The 27,603-nt window shown below is 45.8% G+C and overlaps 1 protein-coding gene across 1 annotated transcript in view; it reads right to left on the reverse strand.

Moving 5' to 3' along the window:
* ARHGEF17 (Rho guanine nucleotide exchange factor 17) overlaps positions 1 to 27,603 on the reverse strand; it is a 491,524-nt gene that overhangs the window by 55,954 nt on the left and 407,967 nt on the right. The window contains exons 6-10 of the mRNA XM_069203843.1: positions 26,508 to 26,684; positions 23,484 to 23,534; positions 20,565 to 20,674; positions 2,984 to 3,069; positions 501 to 619 (exon numbers count right to left, since the gene is read on the reverse strand). Coding sequence (XP_069059944.1) covers positions 501 to 619; positions 2,984 to 3,069; positions 20,565 to 20,674; positions 23,484 to 23,534; positions 26,508 to 26,684 — 543 coding nt within the window. The remainder of the gene's footprint in view (positions 1 to 500; positions 620 to 2,983; positions 3,070 to 20,564; positions 20,675 to 23,483; positions 23,535 to 26,507; positions 26,685 to 27,603) is intronic.

Consider the following 27,603-nt stretch of genomic DNA (forward strand, 5'->3'; position numbering starts at 1 on the left):
CCACTGTAATAAAAGACGGCACCCTCGGTGTGGCCCTCAAGGTCAAAGAACCAGTTCCTGAGCTTGGCGTTAACATGGTCGGTGGTAATCCAAAGAAAGTATGCTGGCTTAGCAGGTTGGCAAGGCTAGTAAGAAGTCAGGATACCAGTTCCATGTGCAGTTGGGTGAATCACGGCAAGTGGGCATGCCTGTGTACCATGCAGGGGATATTCCCATCACAACAGGATCAAAATGTAACTTTTGCAATTTGTGCATCTGCAGGGACAACAGAATGCTAGGAAGGCAGTCTCTACATCTAGACTGCTGTCTCTTTGAGAGGGACCCTCCTCCAGTGCCACATTTGTAGAATGCTAACTTCATAGAATAGATTGCTCCCTCCTTCAGCATTGTCCTCCACCAATCCCGCTGTTCCGTAGTCCTCATCCCTCCCAGCTTATCCCTGTTCCCAATTCTTCCTTTTTCAGCGTCTCCCCTCCAGTTTTCCCAACATTGTCCTTTACCTGATGGGGGAAGCTGAGTGTCTCGGACAGCTTGCTTATTTGGCCCATTGTACTCAGGTCTTCATCCAAGCGGCTGATGGCTTTCTGGATGCTCTCTTTGTTCGTGGCCTGAGAAGCCCCTGGAATACCAAAGCATGAATTAGTGTATACGGAGAAGACTGTTATTCTGGATAAGGCTACTTGTCCACAGGTTACCCAGATCCCCTCACATATGATGCTGCAATTCCCCGGGTATGCAGTACAGAGCATGGAGGATGCTACCAGTCTGTCATATGGGAGAGTACTTTCACTGGCCAAGGTAAACAAAGCAAAAGAGGCAATCTCCATCTCTAGAACTGTTGCTGGTTTAGCTAACTCCCCACAGGCAGCCCTTCCTGCTGAGACTGTTGCTAGAGGTGGGAATTTCACTGGTCCAGACGGGTATAAGAGGAGGGCAGAGTATCAAGGAACAACCCTTGTTCAGGATGCTCTTCTTCATCACACCACCTCTTTTAGGGGTTGCTGCCTACACACCTGTGAAGCACCTGCCTTTTGCACTCCACTAGCACCAAAGTTTGGACAACTTTCTTGCATGTTTCTTGCACCCAGAGGACGAATCAGCAGATCTGAACAACTGTTAAAATGGATTGAAGTGGCTAGGGAAGCATTCAAGGTAACTTAAAGAATTTACTCAAGGGGCCACGTGTCAGAGGTCCACCTGCCTGGGTCAGCTCTGAAGAAGAATACTTCTTTTTTCAGACTGGGTCAGCTCTATGTACCTCTACATCTTCTCAAGAGATCTTGGTGCAACATTTTTTGTGCCAAGTTTCGACTTTTGATGATCAATCATGTCTTTGTCACAATCAGTCAAAAAAACAAACTTTTCAACCAGAAATTTCATCAACTATAGTTTTATTTTGCCAGAGGACAATATTTACATGAAATGCACATATTATCACAGTTCTTGCCTGATCTGCATCTGCTTTGATTTAATAAAACAACGCAACTTAGCTCAGCGCTAGCTACAATAAGAGTCCGGTTGGACTCTACATGCAGTTTCTTCTGGGGGTGGTAAAGCCTGTTTTAGATGTTACGATGGACCTTAGTGTGGGGATGAAAAGGGAAATTTTAGCCAATCTCAAAGTGGCTGACTAGTGCTATAGCCCTATTCACAGCCAGTCACAAAAAAATGTGTTTAGTCGCTGTTCTGGTTTTGCCCCAGCCCATGGTCTCTTGTGCCCCAGCCCATGGTCTCTTGCTGGGATTTTAGTGTGGGCTACATTTCCTTAATGTGATTTTGGACTGCTGGACACTCGGTTATTGGAGTCTCAGCCAAGTTACTCCCTCAAATAGGATTTGAATACCACACACGACCAGTTAGTTTGGTTTTAGCAATGTTCACAGTCCTACATTTCACATTTAACTTCAGAGAGGTATTCGGTGCTTGACCTCACTCACAATGTGCAATTTGGATTTTGGTCATGCCCACAGGCTTTTTGATAGTTTTAATCCATATCGCCAATGCCCGTTTGCCATCTACCCTCCAGGCTCTGGTTGTGCTTTCTTTATTGGTATTGTCTTTGGGGTTACGCACAATGTTCCTCGGGCCATCATCGCTCAAGGTATTGGTACAGTACAGTAGTTTTTCCCCAATTTTATAAGGTAATGAATAAAGAGTAAATTAAAATAGTATCAAGTGAAAAAGTACAATTATAAAAGGGGTAGATTGAGAGGGAGCCCTAAAGGGTGGGGATGCGCTGGGATGTATATGGAAACCATTGGAGAAAGGAATGGATGTGATGGGCAGAGACCCAACACAGAGAACACATATGGAATAGACAGGAAACTCCAGAGCAAAAGGTTGAGGGGTGTTTAGGAAAAATCATAGACAGTGTAGTGGGGTGTCCATGGAAACCAATACGGGGAGGATAGGGAAATGAAAGCGAGGAAAGGGGCGGTGATAAAGAAAGCCCATGGAGAAGTGGGTTTGGGTGAGCAGGGAACCAACCAAGGGAGAACACAATGAGGTGAGATTTAGGGGACCAAGAGAGAGCAAAGCAGTAGATAAGGTCATAGATTTGGGCTCAGGTAATCTGACCGTCTGCACTAGACGCCTCCCCTGTCATCTTAAGGATTTGGGAGCCCAGGCAAGACATGTTATAGGGTCTCCTGTTGACAACAATTTTGAATTGTATTTCCCACTTTTGTGCTGGCTGTAGCTGTCATGCTGCCAAAACAAACTTTCGGAAATGGGTTTTGCCCAAAAACAGTTGAAATAGTTATTTTCGAGGAACCCAAAAATCCTTCCGATGACATTGGGTAAAGAGAGACAGAGGTAGAGATAGGCAGAGAGAAGAAAAGGGGTTCTGAAAGAAAAAAAAGACAGAGGTAAGCTAGAAAGAGAGACAATGTTTACTTCCCCTTGGAAGGGGGGTGCCTTGGACAGTTGCCCACTTTGCCCATGCCTTAGCACGACTGAGTCCGCGCTCATTGAAGCTACCAACCTTTCACGATGTCCACGTCTTCTAAAGGGAGCTTCCAGAGGAGCTTGTACTTGCTGGCTATGTCGATCATACTCGCCGCGGTGTAACTAAAAAGGAAACAGAAGAGATGAGCTTTGAGAGGGAGCATCCTCTCCATGTAAATGCTGGGTCCATAATATGCACTCTTGGGTATGCAACACTCATCTGACGGCCCACATGTTGCTACAAGAGCTCTACGCGCCGGCAGCGCAGAACAAGGCCACAAAGTTTTGAACACAGGCTTCACTGTAAGGGTGCTGGGTCTCCAAGCAGACCAGCTGCTGGGTCCAGCTTCCGTAAGAAGCAGTTACTTCGATTGCTCTCCCAGCATCCATGCAACCAGGATAGGAGGAGTTCATGAAGCAAACACCTGCATACTCAGAGGAATTCTATAACAAAAGCAGAACACTTTGGAACATAATGTGGTCGAGTTAGAGCTATTAGCGTTGTAAACTCCTAACCGGTCTTTTCTTGCCACATTAAATGGAGAAAAAAAAAAGCGATTGTGCTGGGAAATAAAGAGAAAAAGTAGTCCAGAAACCATACGGAAAACACGGAGCCTTGTATGTTTCCAGTAGTTTACCGGTGCTCTCAAGGAGGGCTAAACACTGGAAAAGGCATGACATATGAATGCCTTTCACGAATGAAAACAAGCAGATTTTAAAAGGCAAGCCCACAAACCAATGAAAGTGACTGACGTAACATGGGTGTGGTTAAAATCCCCCTAAACAGAGATTAGAAGAGGGATGGAGTGCTTTGCGTTCGCCCCCAAAAAAGGAATTTAAAAGGTAAAGTAGCAAAGTGGAGAAGAAGAACTCTTAAACTCTTAAGAGTAGATGCCATTGACGCATCGTTGCCAAACTGGGGTGAAACATTGACTGTAGTAGGTTCCATCTTGTGTGGACTTCTTATTTGAATTTAAGACCCTTTGCCATTGTTTTTGTTTACATGGTATATTGTCTTTATGTGTTATTTTTGTGTAATATGTGTATCACAAATTGTTGTTTGTATATCGGATTGTGAAAAAAATCATTACCTAATAAGAATTTCAATTGCTTTGAATTTCCTGTTGGGCACAGTATCATTTTTATTTGAAAATGTGTGATACATAGGTACATTAACTTCTGAAACCACTGTGTTTTTATATGGTTGCCCTGTCCCTGGTTCTGGGTTAGTAGGGCTGCCCCTCTAGCAGATAACACCCACAAGTAAAATGTAGCGTAACATATAACAAGAATATGTACTATGCGTAGTGACGTAAAGATCTTGTTGTGTGTGTGTCTGACTACAGGACTAAGGAGAAGTGCTGTGCAGAGTAAACAATGTGTGTGTATATGTTTGTACAGAAATTACGCATGTGTGTGTGTGTAACGAGGAACTAAGCATATTTACTAAGTGTAGTAAACTAAGGGTGTGTGTGTGTGTCCATCCTGCCATCTGTCCGCAGGAAGTAATGACAAGTGCTGTGTTGAGTACGTGTGCGTAGGAATTACACAGGTGTGATGCATGTGATGTGCAGTGTGCATACAGGCACTATGGATATGCAGTGTGTGTATCAAAGAAAGATGTAAATTGTGTGTGCAAGAAGTAAGCATATGCACTTTGTATACTAAACAAAGATGTGTGTGGGGGCACTTGCAGGTACTCCTCGTATAATGTGTGTTCTGGACTAAGTGTGTGTGGGGGGGGTATGTGTACAACAAGACTTCCCAGACACTTGGGCAGAATAGCTTACTGGGCCAATTTACACACCTGGGGGTACCCTGCATCCAAATGTAGAGTAGAAAGTTTAACAGCAGTGTCGGAAACATTTATAAAGTAGGATAAAACACAGAATCCTATGACATAAGAAAATTAAAGTCTGTCTCCGTCAGCTACAAGATGAAGGTAAACTGCACACAAACTGAGGCCTTCACACAAGAATGTGGGGTTCTACCTAGGTGCAGCCTCAGTCCAGTCCAACTGTATTACTGACATGGCATTTATTGTGCATTTGTGATGAAGAATGGTTCTGAAGTAAGATTGTTAAATGCAAGAAACCTTGTCATCCTTGCACACACCGAAGAACCTCAGCATAAATTAAATCCACTCGCTGAATACTGAAAGAAGGGTGTTGCAAGAAATCAAAACAATAATAACATTGTAGAATTTTGTAAAAAATAAAATAAAAAAATAATGATAATAGAAAAATAATTTCTTGGGTGGTGCAGAAGTCAATCACGCACTACCCTGATTGAAATGTGGTTTAGGAAAAGCTCGTATTGAAGTTTTAACCTACCAGTACAAACATTACAAGAAAAAAGCCAACTGGCACTCCACACCACAAAAAAACACAAGTACAACTTAATCAGTAAAAGGATTCCAGAAACTCTGACAGCATCATCGCCCCAATCATACGCGAGGGGAGTGAAGTATGAAGCTCGATATTAAATATGGGATGCACAGAATGAACCAGATACCCACAGAAACTCATCACCCCAGTTATGCATACAGGTCCTCCATGTGCACAGAAGCAGCCCAGGCCCTGGATCTAGGGCAGGACCCTGCAGATGTCCTCTACTGCTCAACGTCTAGAAATGCATCTCAATATTCTAGTGCTGTGGTACGGAGAGTGGTCCCAATGCCCTGCTTTACCAGACCCTACTCTTCTACTCTCATCTACATTGACTGGCAAGCGAACAATTGCTATGTTATGTTAATAGGATTTGTAGAGCGCATGGGTGCCCCCAAGGGGGCTTCCCGGTGCCAGTCACAGGTAAGACGACCGTAAAGTGGCAGAGAACAGGCTGGGCTTAGAGGGAGAGCAGCCAACTCTTCAATTTGTTCTGGAAGCTTAGTTCTGAGTCTTTCTTAATGAAGACGACAGAGTTTCATAGGGTGAGGGCAAGGACACAAAAACAAGGACCTCCCATCCTGGCTGTACTATTTTATGTGTGAAAATTTATTATTTCATTTTTGTAAGGATTGTCCTACAGAATGAAGGATTTCCTCAATGTTGTGACAACACAGGACTAATTGATAACTGTTATTCATATAATAAGACTGTATTATATTGAATTGTATTATTACTATAGTTGAAGGACGAAATGTTTATATCGAACTGTATTTGGGCATAGTTGTGAGATTACATGTTTTTTTATGTGTATGTTGATTGACGTGGTATCGCTATATTGTAGTGTCTTGTGTGGCACACTGTCCTTGTTATTAATTGTTGTGTGTAAATATTTTTGTTGTATTATTTGTGGTTTTTGTACTTAAGTTTATCTTTTTAATATTTATAAATGAATTAGTTCTGCATTGATTACATATATTTTGAAATTGTAAATATTGTTTTGCGCAGGTTCTGTACACATATGAGCTTGTGACATCTTTAGTTTTTGTTTTGATGGACATACACATTTAATAAATATTTTGTTTGAATTTATTATATTGTTTTTTGCTTCATATATTATTTTGTTAGTGTTTAGTATTGGTTAAGTAGCTCAATTTTTGTTCTTGTACTTCTACTGTAGCAGGGTACTGATGCCAGATTCTAGGCTGTCGAGCAAAAGGCTCTCGTGGGGGAATAAGATTGCATCAGAGCAGCAAGGCTTGGCACTACTTGTTTATAGAGGATCTTGTGGGATATGCAAAGCACTTTAAATTTTCTGCACTTCTCAATAGGGAGCCAGTGAAGCTTTATTAAGAGCTGAGAGGCAGAAAATAATTTGGGGAGGGAGAAAAGAACCCTGGCAGCTCTGTTTGGAGGACCTGTAGTCGGTAAAAAAACAATCTTTTGGTACCCGGGTAGAGACTGTTAGAATAGTCAAGGCGTGAAATGACAAGGGATGAACAATCAGCTGGCGAACTTGTAGGGGGAAGAATTCCCTGATGGATTTAAGGCTTCTCAGGATGCCAAAGCAGGGGCTTCCTAGGGTTTTAACCTGGTTCTCAAAGGATGAAGAATCATCCATCCATACACTGAAGATTTTAACCACAGACTTAGGTTTGAGAGGAGCTCCTAACACTTCTGGCCATCAATGGTCTCCCCACAGGTGGGTGTGTCTGCCCAGCAGAAGGATCTCAGTCTTACTAGCATTAACTTTTAGGACATTTTCGTGCATCCAGCTTGCAACAGCTGTGAGAGAATTGTTGGAATGTTCGCTATCCTCAGTCGACTCCGAGGACAAGGAAATGATTAACTGAGTATCATCCGCGTGAGCCACCAATGGAATTCCAAAGGATTCAACTACATTAGCCAAAGGTCTTGCTTAGATATTGAAAACAGTGGGGCTAAGTGCCGAGCCTTGGGGACCCCGTGTGCTAGTGCTCTATGGGAGGAAGTAAAAGATGGGGAGATTACTTGGAAGGACTGACCCTTTAAAAAGGAGGTAAACCAGGTCAAGGCCTTGCCCTGTACCCCCAAATCACTGGGGTGGTGTATAAAGACTGTGTGGGAGACAGTATCAAAGGCAGCACTTTCCGCCATTCAGTCCCCTACAATACTGATAGTAGGATGTCAGTCTATGTGCCATGCTCTCTGATGGTCACACCCTGAGCGAGGTGATCTGCTCTCTTTCCAGGTCGCAGTGACGAAAAGGGCTGGGAGGGGATGGATCATGAACGACTATACAATAGCTACTCTAAGGAAATGACGTTTGCCTACATTCTCTTTCACTCTCTCTTTCCTACAGGAGTTACTTACTACTCACCCCTACCTAGAGACTGATGATTATCGAACTGCAGTGCGGCACTCTTCAGTCTGCTGTTCTAGCCATGCATATCCCCTACATGACAGACAACTAGCCCTTCAGCCCTGCAAACACACTGCTAAAGGGATGGGAGCGTAAGAACAGGGGGAATACAGGCATCGGGGAACGCAGCGACCAGGCAACGCAGCGACCAGGCAACGCAGCAACCAGGCAACGCAGCAACCAGGCAACGCAGCAACCAGGCAACGCAGCAACCAGGCAACGCAGCAACCAGGCAACGCAGCGACCAGGCAACGCAGCGACCAGGCAACGCAGCGACCAGGCAACGCAGCGACCAGGCAACGCAGCGACCAGGCAACGCAGCGACCAGGCAACGCAGCGACCAGGCAACGCAGCGACCAGGCAACGCAGCGACCAGGCAACGCAGCGACCAGGCAACGCAGCGACCAGGCAACGCAGTGACCAGGCAACGCAGCAACCAGGCAACGCAGCGACCAGGGACAAGGGTCAGGTCGAGAACTGTTGAGAAGCCAGGAACAATTTGAATACCTTGCCCAAGCTAGAAAATGCACCGACTCCCACAGGTAGGGAAATGTCCACTCTAACTAACCTGCCTAGGCTTTGCCTAAGAAACTGCACATATGGGATATTATGAATGCACAGAATGCACACCTTCTCTCCATAACAAGGGCTATCTCCCACCAAGACATAAGAAATGGCGTAATCATCCCATGCAGATAGAGATCCAGTAAGAAACAAAGCACAGTGTTCCACTTCCACAGCTCAGTCATGTTAGGTTGAGGGTCAGCAGACCTGCAACCCCACTACAATGCACCCTCCGAACACAACCCAAACCTCACAGGCTTCAACAGCAGGTCACAAGACCCAATTCCCCCACCACATCCTCAGGAAAAACAGAGAGAAAACATCAGTCATTGCAAAATAAAGTTACTCGTTGGACCAAGGTATGCCACTAAAATCACTACTTTGGAGCCCAGAATCTAAGAGATGCTCCGCACCAAACTGCTGTGAGAACTAGACACTTGTTAATGTGTATTTTATAAATGCATGCTAGTCATTGAAATTCACCTGTTGTAGTATGCAACACATCGTATCCAGCGTTCCCACCATACCCCACTAATGGGCTCACGTGACATCACTGATGGCATCTCAAATGACATAATTGATAATATCCACACTACAGAATTTGTCCTGTATCAGGCAATGTTATGGAGATATTTGCCACTTTGCTAGTCCAAATCCCCTCTCCTGTTGAAGTACACTCATAAATATTCACAATAATTAACATTCTCCAACCAAAATGTATTTACTTCACATAAATTCATTAGAATATATAGCCTCCTCACAATCAGCACCTTACACTTATCATAACAATAGCTCTCAAAGCCAGCCAACAGTTTGTGAAGAGCATTTTCAGTCTTTGCAAATAACATTGAGTCATCTGCATATAGAAGGCTAATTTCTGGCTTGCCAATCAAAGTATCTGACTGCGATCTCTTTAGACTTGCAGCCTCATTATGACTTTGGCGGTCCCACCACGGGACGCCAGCTGCGGAGAGGGCGACACCGCCATGCTGGTGGCATTCCCCCTGACTCACATTACAATGGTCCCACAGGGCTGAGCGGCGGGAACAGTGGGACGCTATTGGCCTTGGCTCCCTTAAGGGAGCCGAGACCAATACCGTAGCACAACAGCACCTTCGGAATGAGCACTGTCTGCAAAGCATTCCGATGGTACTGGGCAGGGGTCCCTGCACTGCCTATGCCGTGGACAGTGCAGGGGCCCCTCTGCGGCCCCTGGCACTGGCTTTCTGCCAGCCTTCGCATGGCAGGGTGACAGCCATGGAAAGGCTGGTGGAAAGCTGAGTTGGGATCAGCACGCCGAGTTCAGCGCCGCGGTGGCTGAGCACAACTCAGACCGCTGTCGGGAACAATGTTTCTGGCACCGACGGCGGTCTTTAGGTGGTCCCACCCACCAAAGCTGTAATTTGGTGGTGGGACCGCCAGGAGTGCGGTGGTCCAACTGCCACTGCAAGTGTGGCGGTCTCAAGACCACCACACTTGTAATGAGGCCCGTGGTTTTTAAATTGGAATTCTTACAGATTAGCAGTCACAATCAAAAATATTGAACACAAGCAATCACCTATCCATTTGGATTCTAAACGTTCCCTTCTCTCCATCAAACTGTACAACATTAGCTCCTCTAGTTCTCTGAAGTAAGAGGTAACACTTTATAAAGCTCATACATAAATACATGAACTCTGAAACAAACCAGTGCTCTCCAAATACAGGCTGAGTGACCATAGACTGTAATAGAAACTACCAACCAGAAACCCAGGGTAACCAGGAATTATCAGCAGTGTGATTTTGGAAAGCAGAGACTGGGATGTTTTTGCTGCCCACATACCAAGGCACTGAGGGCTACTATGTTCATATCTTCTGCGATGAAAACACAGACTTCTGGAGAAAGGCAGAAAAGATCAAAGTCTTTCTCACTTCTAAGTAAAAACCAAAAAGAATGAAGAGGGCAGCAAAGCAGATCTCTTCCTCACACTGGAACAAATATGCCCCAGAGCTAAGAAAAGGAAGATTTAACCAGACAGACACAATCTGGAAGGGCAATGTAGAAATATGTCGGGTACAGGCTTGGACCATAACTGTTTGCGTAGTCTAATGTGAAAATTTGCATTTGTCGATAGACACCATCACCACTAGCCAGACTTGGCTATCAGTTAACTGGTGTTCGCAAAGATTTACACCGGCACATGCGCACTTGTCACTTACATTTTGCCATCTCTCTACAAAATGGCTAGACTAATCATCAGCAAACCAGAAAAGGCTCTGCATGGCACAAAGGATGCAGTGGTATTAAAGTTTGGTTTTGGAGTTATTAATGGAGAAAACCGCAAATGACGCAACCCGTGTTATTCTGAAAAGTTAGAAGTTTTAGGAGCTCCCTAACACATTTTGAATCCTTTCACCACTATGCAGCAACTTTGGCATGCTGTTTGGATAAATTAGGAGCCTGTTCCCTAGGTGACAATTTCACAAAAGAGGACAGTGTTGTTAAGGGTGCAAAAATGGCATTAACTAAAGAGCGAAGTCTTAACTTTAACTAAAGACGGGTGATTGCGCAAATGCATATAAAGACAGACAGTAGCTCTCTCTTAGTATATAGCTATGTCAGTATTCAAAAAGGGAGAGATCAGAGGGGCACGATGTGCCCCTACTTTTTTAATTTATGAGAAAATGTTTCTCTACTTTTTTGTTTTAAAAGACATCCATCCCAGGACAGTTAATTCTGATATTGAATACTTCTGCTAAAGCATTATTCAGGGAGTCTCCTGTGCTGTGAAGCCGAAACAGCTCAACAGTAAAGAAGCCTTCTTGCCAGGGTGGCCTGTTCACCTGAAAGAATGTGTGCAACTGATTAATCTGCAAATGTAAAGGATGCATGGGAGTCAGTACTGGCTTTAATTGATGGAATCACTTGAAGCTTGATTTCCTCTTTTTGAGCGGTAGTGCAAGAAGGTTACCAGCTGAGCTGTGAAGCGCTTGCTTTTCAGGGGCAGCTATACATACAAAAAAAGCATTATGTGCAGTCTGGTTATTACTAAAAACAATGTTTTGGAAGCACCATGTTATCTTTTTGAGAGTTTTGTAGCAGTCTATCTTACACAGTGTGTAATGCAAGTTTAAAATAATAACTTACATAGTCACAGTGCTTTCTGTCACAGGCTAAGAACTTGTCCCACTAAAAATACACGTCACTATTCTCCAGTGCACCGACTAAGATTTAAGTATGTGTCTCTAGTTACATGCAGACGTCTGCAGTGCTTTCACTAATAGAGGCTTCATAATGTACTATATAGTGCATTTGCCACTGATTAACTTACCTTTTTTTTATGTATTTATTATTTAAGCTGTGTACTATTTCCTTTGTAGCTACCTGAAGGTGGATGACCAAAAGAGAATATTTTATTTTTTAGCCACGCCTTTGAACACTCCCCCCACACTCGATGACTCCATCCCCACTACACGCAGCATCACAGCGCCCATGCTTTTAAATGCACTTCGACCACTGAGCTATAAGCTAATATTTAAGTTAAACCTCCAAAAGAGCTTATTAAAAATTCGGAGCACTGGCAAGCCCATTGAGAAGGATGAAATGGGGCGCTGCCGTTATCACTGGATAGCGATCTGCAGTGCCTTATTGGTAAAAGGATGAGTGCCGGTGCCCAAAGCTCTGCCGGTGCCATTAAATGCCTGCATAGTCTTGATTCCATCTCACGCCTCTTTAATCCGGTACAAGCCCCTCCCTGGACCCTTTGCTCACTCTTGCAAGGCCCTGCTTTCTCTTTTTGTGGCGGTGTTTCCTCTATTGCTCCCGGGAAACTTCTGATGAGAAAAGATAAGTGCTGGTCCCCAAAAATGAGTGTCATTGGCATCCACCGGATCAAATTAAGCACTGGCGATTTAAAGCCTGAACTAGCCGAGAGCATAATCAATATAAAACGTTATATACTGGTTACATTTTGGTACCGAAATGTGCGCCGCATTGCCCAACATTGACACTAGGTGGCGCCAATAAGCCTTTATTACATGTATTTAATATAGGAAGCATAACTCCAATACATTTCATTAAGCCTACATCGACTTTTTTACGTGAATTAGTTTAGGAAGGCAAAAAGGTTGGATCCAATGTGTTACTTATATAACGTTAATTAGCAAATGTAAAAGTTATATACTTTAGCAAGTAAAAACGATATCACTTTTATAAGCATTCATAATTTCCTAGGATTAACATGGCATCGACCACCACTCATTCCAAAGGTTTTTTGAGAAGTAAGCTGGTTGCTGTGCGTGCCCCTCACGCACCAAGCGGGCACTCTGGCCCACAGCGGCCGGGGGCGCTGCTGCTGGCTCCCAGGAATGCCAGCTATGCCAGGACCTGCCAGGAAGGCACCCCGGCGGCTGGAGGTGAGCGCCTCACACTGAGCTCTGGGACGGAGCCAGGGCTACTCTCCGCGGGAGGAGGGAAGCAGGAACCTGCCTAGAGTCCGAGCTGTGGGGGAGGCAGGCGGAGGAATTCAACCTCCCTCCCTCCCAGTCGTGACTCATGCCATCACTACCTGCCCGCTCACCTCACGGCAGGCTGGCTGCTCTGGGCAACTAGGCAAGACTGCTGATGCCAGCCCCCTCCTGCTGAGCAGGCTCCTTAGGCCTGCCTGAAAAACAGCTTAAGCGCACAGATGCCAAAGACCTCATGTTACAGTAAGTGTCACAATATAACTCGATTGAAAACGATGATGCACACAACCGAAGAGCATAGGCGACCGGACCATGGACTATTTTCTCCTCAATAAAATTTTGAAAAATCGTCGGTAAACCAAAAAAAAAAAAAAAACCCGGAGTTTTGGCTACTAGGGATATTGGAGTGGCAGAACAATGTCCAGAAGTTATGGCCCATCCCACAGGCGAGTACAAGGGTGATGGGCTCTGAATCACCGCCTGCACACAGCAGCCGACTTGTAAATGACCCCCTCTTCTCCGCCCCCCCCTCCCTTTTACAAATACTGTGCGCGGAGAGGTAAACTGTAAACTTCGTACTTGTATAGCGCACTACTCACCCGTTAGGCTCTCAAGGCGCTGTACGCATACCGCTGTGGAACCCCTCCTGGCTTTTCCCTGTGAGGTGCCCACTCCTGGGCAACCTCCAAGGTGAAGCCAGGCATCCCAGCGCTGTTGAGGCCGTTATGGAGATTAAGCAAGCTATTGCCCAGAGTTACAGAGTGGGACCCATGAATTAGATTAGGCACCGATGCGAGAATTATCAGGTCCGAGGAAATTGAGGCCAAGACCCGCTGAGGTGGGAATTGAACCCTGGTCCCGGGCCAGATTTCTGCATCAGGGTCTGCCGCTCTAACCATTGAGCCACACTTCTCCACTGCTCCAGAAGTGAGCTTCGGAATGCCACGTCCTTGTTAGAATTAAAATTAAGGCTCCCTGTTTTCCGTTATTCCGATTTGTTAAAACCTACAGTTAGAATACAAATGCAAATGCCTGTAAACTCAACGGCTGTGAAGAATAAACGTGTGAAAAGCATTAAAAACTGATTCACCGGCGTAGTATTAACAGAAGAATCTTTTGCTGTAAATACGCACCGTGGAAATAAAATGGCGCGCTTCAGTACTTGCTGCCGTATAATATCTTACCACACATTTCCATCACTAAAGAACGGCGCGCTCATCACGCTTTGTGTGAGGAAAGACCGTGATGAAGATGCGTGTGGTGTGTCCGCGCGCCACAAGGACCGCTCCACACAACCTGCATCTGTGCACACTGCACCCTTAGTGTCAGTGTTTATGTGGATGACGCTGGAACACTGCGGCTCTAAATTTAGAGTTCATCGTTATCCGTCTGCCACAACTAGTCACGTGACTTGTTCATAAACCTTCGAATGGAATTCTGTTTCACTGCACCGGTCGGTGCAGTGTCACACTGCACTCGAACTTTCTCACCGTACAGTCACTGCACTGCACTCGGCATGCCGTATCTCACTTCACTGCATTCGGCATGCCGTATCACTGTACCTTCACTGCATGCCACACTACACTATCAATTCACTGCACATGGGATGGATTTACAAACTGCACAATCATTTCACTGTACCGAGGATGCACTTCATCATACACAATCATTTCACTGTACCGAGGATGCACTGCATCATACACAAGCATTTCATTGTACAGAGGATGCACTCCATCATACACAAACATTTCAAACATTTCCCTGTACCGAGGATGCACTCCATCATACACAAACATTTAAAACATTTCACTGTACCGAGGATGCACTCCATCATACACAAACATTTCACTGTACAGAGGCTGCACACCATACTGCACAATCATTGCACTGTATAAAGGATGCATGCCATACTGCACAATCATTTCACTGTACCGAGCATGCACGCCATACTATCAAACAGTTTTGATAAAGCGCAACTACTCACCCGTGAGGGTCTCCAGGCGGTGGTGGGTCTGGGCCTCATTCGAAGAGCCATGTTTTGAGGTTGTTCCTGAAGATGGGGAGAGATGGGCTTTGTCTGAGGTGCGTGGGCAAGTTGTTCCAGCTCTTAGCTGCAAGATATGCAAAAGATCTTCCTCCGGGTGCATGGGAGGGTAGCTAGCACCTGCTGAGTGGAGCGGAGGGGTCTGGCGGGGTTATAGAAAGAGATGCGATGATTCAGGTAAGCCGGTCCGATGTTGTGAAGTGCCTTGAAGGTGTGGGTGAGTAGTTTGAAGTTGATTCGCTTCTCTACTGGGTGCCAATAGAGGGTCCTCAGGTTCTTGGAGATGTGTTCCTAGCGGGGGAGGTTCAGCAAGAGTCTGGCGGCGGTGTTTTGGATGAGTTGTAGTTTCCTGATGTTCTTTGTTGTGGTGCAGGCGTAGAGGGCGTTGCCGTTGTCGAGCTTGCTTGTCACTAGGGCATGGGTGATTATTTTGCAGCGGTCGACCGGGATACATTTGAAGACCTTCCGGAGTTGGCGGAGGGTGTGCCAGCAGGAAGAGGTGACTGCGCTTACCTGTCAGATCATTCATAGGGAAGACTCGAGGATGATTCCTACGTTGCGGGGGTGGTCAGTCGGAGTGGGTATTGCGCTGAGCGATGTGGGCCACCAGGAGTTATCCCAGGTTGAGGTGGAGTTTCCGAAGGCGATGAGCTCTGTCTTGTCCCAGTTGAACTTGAGGTAGCTCTCCCTCATCCAGGTGGCGACGGCGTTCATCCCAGTGTGAAAGTTCCTCTTGGCTGTGTCTGGGTCTTCAGTGAGGGATATGATGAGTTGTAGGTCATAGGCGTATGAGACAATGTTCATTGTGTGGTCTCTGACAATGGCTGCAAGCAGGGCCATGTATATGTTGAAAAGCGTTGGGCTTAGGGAGGATCCCTAAGGGACTCTGCAGATGACTTCTGTTGGTTTGGATATGAAGGGTTGAAGCCTGACTCTGTGTTCTTCCAGTGAGGAAGAGGTGGATCCATTGCAAGGCTTTTTGAGGATTCCTGCGTCGTGGAATCTGGTGCCTAATGTGCTGTGGGAGACCGTGTCGAAGGCTGCTGAGAGGTCGAGGAGTATGAGCGCTGCAGTGTGTCCGTGGTAGAGGAGTGTGCGGATATCATCGGTGGCTGCAAGAAAGGCTGTCTCTGTGCTGTGGTTGCTGCGGAATCCAGACTGAGAAGTGTCCAGAGAGTTTTTGTCCTTGAGTAATTGTCACAGCTGTGAGTTTATGGCTTTTCCCAGGATTTTGGCTAGGTAGGGTAGCAGTGAGATGGATCAGAAATTCTTGAGCTCTGATGTGCCGACTGTGGGTTTCTTCAGGAGGGGGCAGACTTCGGAGTGTTTCCAATCTTCGGGGAAGGTGGCTGTTTTGATAGAGCAATTTAGCAGCTTGTGGAGTTCAGGGGCGATGGATGCACTGGCCCTGTTGTAGATGTGATGAAGACAGGGGTCTTTTCGAGCTCCGGAGTGAATGCTGTTCATGATGATTTCGATCCCTTCTGTGGTGAGAGTGGACCAGCTGTGGATGGTTTGGGTGGGTTCTGGGGGGCTGGTTCGGTCATAGGTTCCGACGCTGGGCGGGTTCTGCTGGAGAAAACTGTCATAGATGTCCTTAATCTTGCTGTGGAAGAAAGTGGCCAGTTTGTTGCAGAGGTCTTGCGACAGGGACATGTTGGTGACTTCGGAGGGAGGATTGGTAAATTCATTGATTACCGTGAAGAGTTCTCTGGTGTTGTATGGGGAGGTGTTGATGCGTTCATGGAGGGTGTTTTTTTTTTTTTGCATTCTTGATGCATTGGTGATGGGTGGCAATGGTGGCTCTGAAGGAGGCGAGGTCTTTGCTGGTTTTGCTGCTTCTCCATTTCTTTTTTAGGTGCCTACGGGTGCGCTTGGATTCTTGGAGTTTGGTGGTGAACCAGCTGGCTTTTTTTGGGACAGGCTTGACCGAAGTTGATCTGAGGGGGGCTAAGGAGTTGGTGCATTCGGTGATCCAGGGGTTGAGGTTGTGTGGCATTGGCCTAGTCAGTGGGGGTGATTTGGCAAGGGTTGTGGTGAATTGCTCATTGGTGATTCCGTTCCATTTCCTGTGGGGGGCCCTGGCGACGCAGAGGCGCCTGCTGGGTGCGGTGATGGCAAAGTGTATACAGTGATGGTCGGTCCAGTCTGGGGTGGAGGTATTCTTGATGGTGATCTGGTTGCTTGAGGTAAATATGGGGCCTAGTGTGTTTCCTGCGGCGTTAGTGGGCGCGGTGATCAGTTGCCTGAGGCCAAGGGTGGCAAGATTGTCGAGTAGGGAAGTGGTGTTTTGCTCGTTGCAGTCCTCAAGGTGGAAATTCAAGTTACCCTGGAGGAGGTAGTTGGTGGACGCTATGGCGTGGGGGCAGGCAATCTCTACAACGGCATCGATGAAGGTTGGGTAGGGCCCAGGAGGTCTGTAGACCAGGGTGCTTCGTAGGGAGGAGTTGTAAGTGTAGGTGTTCCATTGTGGTGCAGTGCTCCTCTGTGTTGACCGTGATGAGGACTTGTGTACGATGGCCAGTCCTCCACCCGGACAGAAGGGTCGATCCTTCCTTAGCAAGTTGTAGCCGTCCGGGATTGCCATGGCGATGTCTGGTCCGGAGGTAGGGTTGGTCCAGGTCTCGGTTAGGAAGGCGATGTCTGGACGGGTGAAGTCGATAGGGTCCCAGAGTTCAGTGGTGTGCCTATGGAGGGAGCATATATTCAGAAGGAGGCAGTTGATGAGGTCGTGGCGGGCGTTGGTGGTTTCAGGTTTGGGGTGTTCCCATGGTCTGTTGTGGCTGAAACTGAGGTTTCAGTTCTGGCAGGAAAAAGGTCCGTGGGTGTCCTTAGGAGATGCAGTGCAGCAGGCGCTGAGACGTCCAGTGATAAGGCCGTGGCGGGTCTTGGCGTCGTAATGGAGGGTGGCCAGGAAATGGCTCGTCGGAGATTCATGGTTCCTGGCGCTGGGCGCAGTCCAGGCACGGACGGGTGCATACAGGCTTGCCTTTGACATGCCTTTGGTGTGCCAGCGGCGCACCCGCTATGTGTGACCGCCATTAAGAAGGGGAGGGAGACGGGGGGTCCAGTCAGATAGGAGGTGGGGAAATTGCTTCACAAGTGGGGAGGGGGGAATTGGTGCAGGGGCAGCAGCGGCGCGGGAGGGAGAGTGGAGCTGAGGAAATAAAGAAAAGGGGAAAAGAGACAGAAAAAGGAAAAAATGACGTAAAAACAGAAGTAAAGGCAGAAGTATAGAGAGACAGAGTGACAGAAGATACTTGTAGACGGCCACTAGGCCACCAGGAATGAGACGTAGGCAGGAGCCTGTGGGTGGAGGAGGGCCTCGAACTGAGCGCCAGGCAGACTTTCAGTTCGTTGGCAGAGGCAGCAGCAGGAGCTGGGGGTGGAGGGGGCCAACAGACACTGGCCAGGTCAGTGGAGTCACAATCGTTTCACTGTACAGAGGACACATGCCCTACTACACAATAATTTTACTGTACCGAGGATGCATGGCACACTACACAATCATTTAACTGTATACATGATGCATGCACTACTACACAATCATTTCACCGCACCGAGGATGCATACCCTTCTACACAATCAGTTCACTGTACCAAGGATGCACACCATACTACACAATCATTTCTCTGTATAAAGGATACATGCCAGAGTACACAATCATTTCATTGTACTGAGGATGGATGCCATACTACACAATGATTTCACTGTATGGAGGACGCATGCCATACTGCACAATCAGTTCACTGTACCGAGGATGCATGCCATACTGCACAATCATGTCACTGTACCCTGCGTGCATGCCCTACTACACAATCATTTGGCTGTATAAAGGATGCATGCCACACTACACAATCATTTCACTGTAGGAAGGATGTATGCCACACTACACAATCATTTTATAGTACCGAAGATGCATGTCACACTACACAATCATTTTACAGTACCGAGAATGCATGTCACACTACACAATCATTTTACAGTACCAAGGATGCATGTCATACTCCACAATCATTTCACTGTACCAATGATGAGCGCCCTGCTTCCCAATCATTTCACTGTACCAAGGATGCATGCAATACTGCACCATCATTTTACTGTATTGAGGACGCAAGCAAATTCTGCATAATCAATTCACTGTACTGAGGATGCATGCCAATACTACACAATGATTTCACTGTACTACAGACGCATGCCATACTGCACCATCATTTCACTACACCGAGGATGTAGACCCTGTTACACAATCATTTCATTGTACTGAGGACGCATGCCATACTGCACCATCATTTCACTGTACCGAGGATGCACGCCGTAATGCACAATCCTTTCACTGTCCTGAGGATGCACGCAATACTGCACAATCATTTTACTGTATTGAGGACGCACGCAATACGGCACAATCAATTCACTGTACTGAGGATACATGCCAATACTACACAATGATTTCACTGTACTACAGACGCATGCCATACTGCACCATCATTTCACTACACTGAGGATGTAGACCCTGTTACACAATCAGTTCATAGTACTGAGGACACATGCCATACTATACAATGATTTCACTGTACTACGGATGCATGCCATACTGCATGATCATTTCACTGTACCGAAGACGCAAGCCATAATACACAATCACTTCACTGTACTTGAGGGTATATCACACAGTACAGTCCAGTTTCTTCACTGTACTTGTGAAACCAGCCTCATGCTGCTTCATGGATTGTACAGGGCAGATGGGAGCCAGGCCAGCAGCTTTACTTTGACAGTGTGTACAATGTAGGTTCCACCGGCTGCCAAAGGGCGATTCAGACTCCAAACACGCCCCGCATTTTGACACTAAAGGTGAAGTAAAAAAGGTGCTTTATTCTCAACTGCACTCATCTGGAGTGTGGTAGCCTGCTCTCGCTCATGGGATGGCAGACGCAATACATCACCCCCTGGGTGTGTAAGGGGTCTACAAGGGAAGCCAGGGCCATGCCCTCATCGCCGCTTATGTCAACAGCTTAATGATCTTGCTACTGGGCACCCCGACAAATATTTTCTTAGGACAGCCAATTCTAGAAGTACATCCATTCACTAGAACCCACTTGCAGGACCTCAATATTCATGTTCCTGGGGTATTTAAATGCCCCCATCAGATCTCCCCTCCAGCCTCTCTTCCAGGCTATTACTGGAACCCTTGAACCTTTCCTATGACATGACTTAGGGAGAAACAGCTTGCTCCCCTATGGGCCTCCTTCAATGTATTTTTATGTTATCCCTCTCCCCCCTCACCCCGAAGTGGACATGGCACTTTAGGGGAGGCCTGATTTATGATTCATACAGTGATAAAACATCTCTCCCAATTGCCCTAGATCCTCACCCATCATGTCTCCCTCTTGAGAATATCTGCAATCATTGGATAACCAGAAGCCGCGGCTACCACAGTGCTTCTATGCAGGTCTTACCTTTATCATCCTTGAGATTGACACTCAGAATCAGCTATGATACTCCGAGTAAGGCATCATCAGTGGCTTACAAGTGATATACAACATATATTTCTTCATCGCAGCTGTAGCTTCTCTCCCTGGCTTGCCACTCTGGAGACCTTACTTTGAGTGAACTACTATGCATCTATGCTACGCTCAATACTTCTTGTCAGCCTGAGAGACATATCTGATACTAGAGACTGTGGGTTTGTAGAAAGAGTCACCTTATAAACTAACAAACGAGACAACCCTCAGTCAATGCTCTTGCATGAATTAGAGGCAGAGGTAATGGTACTTACAGGCTCATGGAGCTACGACGAAGTGACCCCGACTTGCGTTTCAGGGTGGTGCAAACCAACAAGTCTGTAAACAGGAAGAGGGAGCGGTCCTTCTTGCCACCGACAGCTTTCTGCAGGAAAAAAAGGAATATAATGCATCACAAAATACTGTCACGACAACACGGTGTTGCATACTCCTAGAATTGCAACAGGTTTATATACTGATCCTTGCTTCAATGTCACCAAACGGCATCCTGCAATGACTGTAAACACCATGGTACGGTGGAACTTCAAGAGCACAAGCTCAGAACCCAAGAACCTTTGTTGTGGAGTTGAATGCATCAGAAAATCACTGCATCATCCAGAAACCCAGTACAGCAAGAAATTAATAAACACTGGGAAGCCATCACACTTTATGTTTCTGCAGATGCATCACAGACAACGCCAATAGATGGAATAAGTGAGCATCCCCTCCATGCCCTCTGGAATCGATTTATTTTGGTGCCGTCCTGGTAAGACCTGAAGGGCTCGTCACCCTTACCTCTAGTCTCCACACTACAGCTCCTCTCCTCACCGGAGCCCTCTACTGTGGTCAATTACCCACAGGCCTGATGGTTCGTCACTTGCTCCCTGGAGAAGCTTACAGGATCATCTGAAAACTAAGTGAACCATCCACTTCAACCAACTGTCAAACTTGATGACAAACTCCTTAGCTTTAGAGAAGTTCAAGTGAAGAGGAATCCAGTCAGTCCTCCTGGCTGGATACCACAATGTTTCAGGGAATGAAGCCCTTAAGTCACTCCTTGTAAAGCACCACCTCCTGTGACTTACACAATCCCCCCCCACCCCTGGGCTACTTCCCCTAAACTCCTCCATCCACTAGCCCTCTCACACCATATGCTGCAGATCCCTACCTCTTCTAATAATACGCTTTAATATAATGCTTAACACCACACTTCTGCGATTTCTAAAGAATAAGTATTATTGTTACCCAGTGTAATGGTTCTCAACAGACCAACCTCTGAAGGATGGAAGGGCGAGTCAGCCTTGCTGGGATTCAACCTTGAGACCTGCAGGCCACAGGTGGTATCAGTGGTGAGCGTGTACCCGCTGAGCCATCCTTTCAGCTAGACCTAAAGTACTCTAGCATTATCACTGTTAAAATGGATGACTCAAATGTGAAAATATGCTATAATTCCCTGAGTGTTGGTATCTATTTTGGGAATACTGCATTACTCTCCCATACTTTCAGTGCCATATATGAAACTTTTAAATAAGTACAGGAACTGAATTAATTAATATGCAGGGCGTCTCTTTAAAAATGGATGCCTGCACAGGGTTTCAGCTCTTTTCAAGACGTGTACTACATAATTATTGATGCTTCACATGTCGTCTTTCGGTAAAGAGAAGACATTTAGAGCCTAAAGGAAATAGCCATGGGTTTATAATGTTGCAGCGGTGTCAGGCCCCACAACATTACCTTCCTTGGACAGAAGGATATTAGCACATCATGGCTGCAGAACAGTAGGAGAAATGGGTTGTGGAAGGAGAAAAACAGATAAACACATGAAAAAGGCATATTTTAGCTCCATTGAAGATGCATACTCTCTTACAAAAGCATCTAAACGTCTGAACAGACTCAGGGGCTTCATTAAGTTCATTCATCCCTCAGCAGCACAACAAGCAGCTCTGGGCTCTACACAAGCAGCCACTGGACTTCTGAGCATCATGCAAAGGTGGCCTCATTGCAAGCCGTGGCCAGGGCTTCCTTGTTGGAGCAGAAGGAGAAGAGACAGACCTATCAGGTTTGAAGGGATAAACAAAGGCCTAGTCATGACAAGGAAAAGCCCACCCAGCATCAGGACCAAAGGGATGTTTCTCCCCAGCCATGGAAACCATTCTTGAGGAAGACGCAACAAAAGACTGTTTGGGTTTTCTAATGTATGTACAAGCATGACTTACAACATGTCAAAGGCTGCGTGTCGCAGGTGTATAATGAGGTCCACTTGAGTAGCATCTTCCATTGAAGGTAGCTGGCCACCCACACTCAGCTCTGAATACACGCGTAGATAACGAGCTTCCCTTTTAAGCCAGGCCTCCCATGGCCCACCAATAGGGTGAAATTGAAAATAAATAAAAGCTTTTGTACGACTGCCAGTATGAAGCTTTATTTCCATGTCAGGTTCTAATACCTGAATATCCAGACATCAAAATGGAATTCACTTGATAGGATGGCTGCAGTGTCCAGGTTACCAACTAAATATGTAACTAACTTGCTACGATTTTGGTTATTTATGTATGTTGTTTTCTATAGCGCTTTCAGTCTCCTATGGGTTACTTCAGGGCACTATGTACACTGTCACTTCAGAAAGGCTGTGGTATCTCGTACGTGAACGGAGGTGGTGGTTACTGATGACGCTACTTTATGATGAAACACAGGGTCATTCAAAGCCGCTACACCAGGGTCTCCTTTGTTCACCGAACTGGTGAGATTTAAAAAGCAACATTTGTATCCATCTAAGTGTAGCCACTGTGCTGTAGAACATTCTGAGGATGTTCGAAAGAGACGCGGAGAGTGGCCCGTGCTCTTGCAATAAAATGTTTTTGGGGTGGTAAATATTCTGGACGACCAAATACAGAAATGTAAATAAAAAGCTGGAGTATATGAGTTACAAGGAGCTGTAAAGTGTGACAGATTTGTGTAAAGTTGGTTAAACAGGAATTCTTCAGTATTTTTAACCGCAGAATCAACATATACCATAGGCTTAGAGACACTGTTGAAACCCTGTATTTAACTAACAGAATACTTCTTTACCACAGAGGTATTTTAGGAGGTTAGTTCAATAAAGCCTGGCTACTGTCAGGAAGCGCTTGGATTTCCTTGACAAACAAGTGCCTTGTTACACGAAAGTACCAACATGCATTAAAAGGAGCTCTTACCACTTCAACCACCATTTCCTGGCGCAGGAACCGGCGTAGAGGCGCCTGGAGCTGTGGGAAGAGAAAACAGTAGGCGGTCAGTTGGCACAACTCAAGTGTGCTTCTGTCTGCAGATAGCAGAAGAGGGGCTGGCAGGTGGGAACAGAAGGAATATGGTTGTGATTGCAGCCTTTGCGTTTCTGTCTGTGGTACCATCTGGAGAAATAAAAGTATACATCAGTGAACCGGACACGTGGGTTGGCTGAGTATGTCCTCCAGGTACGTCAAGCCTCCTTTCATGCTCATATTCTATCCTGGAGCGGCTTATGTTTGTTTTTTCAAGACATCAGTGGCCTTCAAATAACCAAACACTGAGACAAGGACTATAGGTCCCCTTAAAGTGACCACATGGTTCCAACCTACAACAATACGTGTCTCCTGAATGCTCCACTGATCTACGCTACAGCCAGCGGTATGAGGCAGGGATGGCCATAAAGAACTTGGGACCAGGAGATGTATCTAAGTCAAAGACCTTGACACATCTATTTATGATGAGCATGAATGGAATACATATTATTGTGATTTATCCACATATTAAGCTAAGCCTATAAAGGATTTCAAAACAGAGTGAATGGACTTGACTCGTAAGATGTTTGCAATTGAAAAGTAAAGTTCTTTGTACATCTTTTGGGATTTGTCTGGCTGTAGTGCCAGGCTATTCCTGGAAATTTGCAGCTTCGCCCCTGGGGTCGCACGGACACGCTCATAGGTGGTAGCCGACTCCTGTAGAGTGGGTCACAATTCAGCACATGTGAGATTTGCTGAGATGGAAGGAGTTCTACCAGTTAGCCTAAGATCACACATTACACCAAGAACCGAAGAGTTCTGTACCCACTGAAGGCAGCTCAGTGAACAGATCACCTCTCTGCTAAGGGTACACTCAGACAATTGACTACATTTGATTGGTCAGTGATTGAAGCAGCATCCCCACCCCCACTTCCTCTGTAGTGAACACACCTTTGTCAGCAGATGGGCCTATAAATGTACTCTGCAAGTTTCACCACAAGCAGCAGACTCAAGAACAAAGTATTTAATGTCATTCATTATCACTAAATACTGTTACTGCGTACGAAGGACAACTCCAACCAAAAGGCACGTCCTCTTTCTAGAGTAGAAAATGCTATTAGTTTTCTTATGTTTGCATGTATTCATTTTAGGACCATGCCATTAACATGTTGCTTCACAGCTCAAAGAGACCGCGCCACAGCAGAGTTAAAACACTTGTATAGGGAAATGAGTTCCAGCCCCTTCATAAACCTCAGAATTGGTGTTTGTTTATTCAGTTTTAGCCCCAGCTAGAACGTTTTAGAGGTCTCTCTCCAGATCTAAGGAGTCTTTATTCTGCTGTCTGCTTAGGCTGGAGCACAAAGAATGACACTAGGTGTAACCTGACCCCAAAACAACCCTCTCAGTCCTATTCCAGAGCCCCACACAAGCGCTATACACAGGTGAGCTACATATGTCAAGTCTTGGCCATTGATCGGTTCTAGAGCAGCCGTCACTCACGTCTACGTCAAGGACCGGGGCTCAGGAGTGAATAACTGGTGGTCCGATGAGGGGCAGAACATTAAATCAGGGTCACAAACTTCTTGAGACTGAGCTGTTCCTTGCAGTTTATGAAGGGCTGTCAATTAGGAAAGATGCTGTGCTCTCCAGAACTACACCCTACCGTCCCAGAGCAGCAGCGTCAACCATCCTCTGAAGCCGCCACTCGCATGCATGCGGCGTGGTTTACGAAAACGAATACAACAGTGCTTCGGGGTCTGCGCTTACTACTCAGAGGGTCCGCGACTGCTTAGAAAATGAAATAATATTACATGATTAATAAAGCATATATCAAAAAGTAGTAAAACGTCAGCTGAAAAATGTAAAATGCTCTGTAGTTGTAAATGCATTTAAAATGGAGGTTAAAACAGAAGTTCGCAGCCGCAGAATAGTTTGCAGGAGTAGTGCAAACGCATCAAACAGAATATAGCGTGGGCGATGAGCGGCCTAAATTTAAATCAGAAATGCTCCAATGCTCCTACTTAAATTACAGTTTAGGTTTTTTTTCTTTTGGTTGTGAATAAAATAAACTATTTAATTATTTGTCTATTTGTTGTATGAATGCTTATTTCTGTATGTTCGAGTATTGTTATGCAGTTGAAATCAATGAAATTGCTTAGGCCGGCGTCCCCATCTTTGAGTGATAACTCAGTAGGGGTTCTGTGGATTTTAATAATGATTATGTGGGGGTCCACAGACATCTTAAGGTTAAGGACCACTGTAATACAACATATTAGGTAACTTTGCATAAAGTAGGCTCTCTTGAGGTTGTAGAGTTTAACCTATTAAAGCAAGCTCTGTCTGACCACTCATGGTGAGTGTCTGAACGAGGAAACGTGAGTAACACAACAATGGGAAATAAATGACCGTCAAGCACTCTTGGCTGTGCAGAATAGTCCATGCGTATGCTACTGTCCACTAGCCTATTCCCACTGACAGATGATTTTAGCAGATACTGGACCCAATGGAAATGGAGAAAAATGTGAAAGCCCCAAAACACATTTTTTGTTAGTGTGGCAAATAGTGTTTTGGAGTCTATTCTCCACTGCTTGAATTTGTTCAATGGGCTACCGGGCGTTGCCACATTCACCAGTAGTTTATTTGTTACCTCTCCCAATATACTTTAAATAAGGTTACTAGATGACTCCACGTCTTCGTGTACACCATGTTCCAATGCTGGGAATGGCCAAGTGCGCTCTGGGAATTGTAGTTTGGATGCATCTCTGTTAAATTAAAGTTCTGGATTTCAATGATTTGTTGAAGGACAAATTGAACCTGAACCTGGAGTCCACATTGACAGAGTCATCTCGCAATCTTGGCTTTAAAGCAAGATGGCCCTTGCCGCACTACCCTACTCCAGCAACGTTACTCTGCTCCGGTGCCTTTGGGCGAGGCATGCACTGAACGGCTACATACATGAAGAGATGTTCAGACACCTACATCCTCCATCCCTTCGATGTGCGACTCCACCTCCTGCACGATCCTGGTGTCCCTCTCGGCTTCCTCCGCACTCTTCATTCCTTTATTGATCCGCTCTGCCAGCTGCTTGATGTTCCTCTGGGCATCCATCAGGCAAGGGTGGTCTGGGTGGTCCTCAGGAGTGTGCTTCAGCAAGTCCTAAAAACAAAAACAAAAAAACACTTATAAAACAGTTGAATGTGGAAGGATGAACCCCAGTGGGACCTCTCGGCGCTCTGGGAGGATGTGAAAGAGACCCTGCCCAAGCCAGGAGTGGAAGGAAGGCCCCACAGCTTTGGACACCATCTTCCAAGACCTCAATATGGAGGAAGCACTTCATCCAGGAAAAAAGCACTTGACACAGTACTGAAGAGGATCATCTTCACCTGTGGATTTCTGTGTCAGATGCGGGGTCATGACCGGTATATGCTACCAGCAAAAACGAAGGGAGACAGAATTCTTCATAAAAAAAGACTTAAAAACCATGCTGTATGCACCCTTCTTCCACCTCCAGTGCCTTTTTCAGCTGTTCAGATCAGGACCATTAGCAGTACCCCTTCCACAAGAGGGCGCTCTACTGCTTACACAGCCCAACTAGTGGAGGGGCCAGTTATAAAAACCACCGGCCGAACTGGGCAAAGTGCCCCACTTCTGCACTTCCAGAAGCTGTGAAGTATGTGCACTTCCTGCATCTTTGCCAGTGGCAGAAAAATAACAGCAGCATTTCCAAGCTAAAACCTTTTTTGTGCCAAAATCTTCTGCAAAATGATGATTTTTTTGCTGCAAAAACCCACTTTTGACAATATTTCAACAACCGTTTTTTTTAACATCACAGAGAAACGTGTGAAATTTGAGTGGGCGAAATATTTAACCTCCTTATTTTCTTTTCAAGGTCAGAAACTTCATTTTTATTTCTGTGTGAATTTGGAGTTGACAAAGTTTTCTAACTTTGCCCACTCCGAATTAGAAAAGGACATGAAATGCAAATAAATACATGAATGTGACATATGTATAACAACAAAATACATGCTTTATAATTACGTGAAAATGTTTGAGTCTGCAATAAGTATTCAAACCA

Source organism: Pleurodeles waltl, chromosome 8, assembly GCF_031143425.1.
Source record: "Pleurodeles waltl isolate 20211129_DDA chromosome 8, aPleWal1.hap1.20221129, whole genome shotgun sequence".
NCBI lineage: Eukaryota > Metazoa > Chordata > Amphibia > Caudata > Salamandridae > Pleurodeles > Pleurodeles waltl.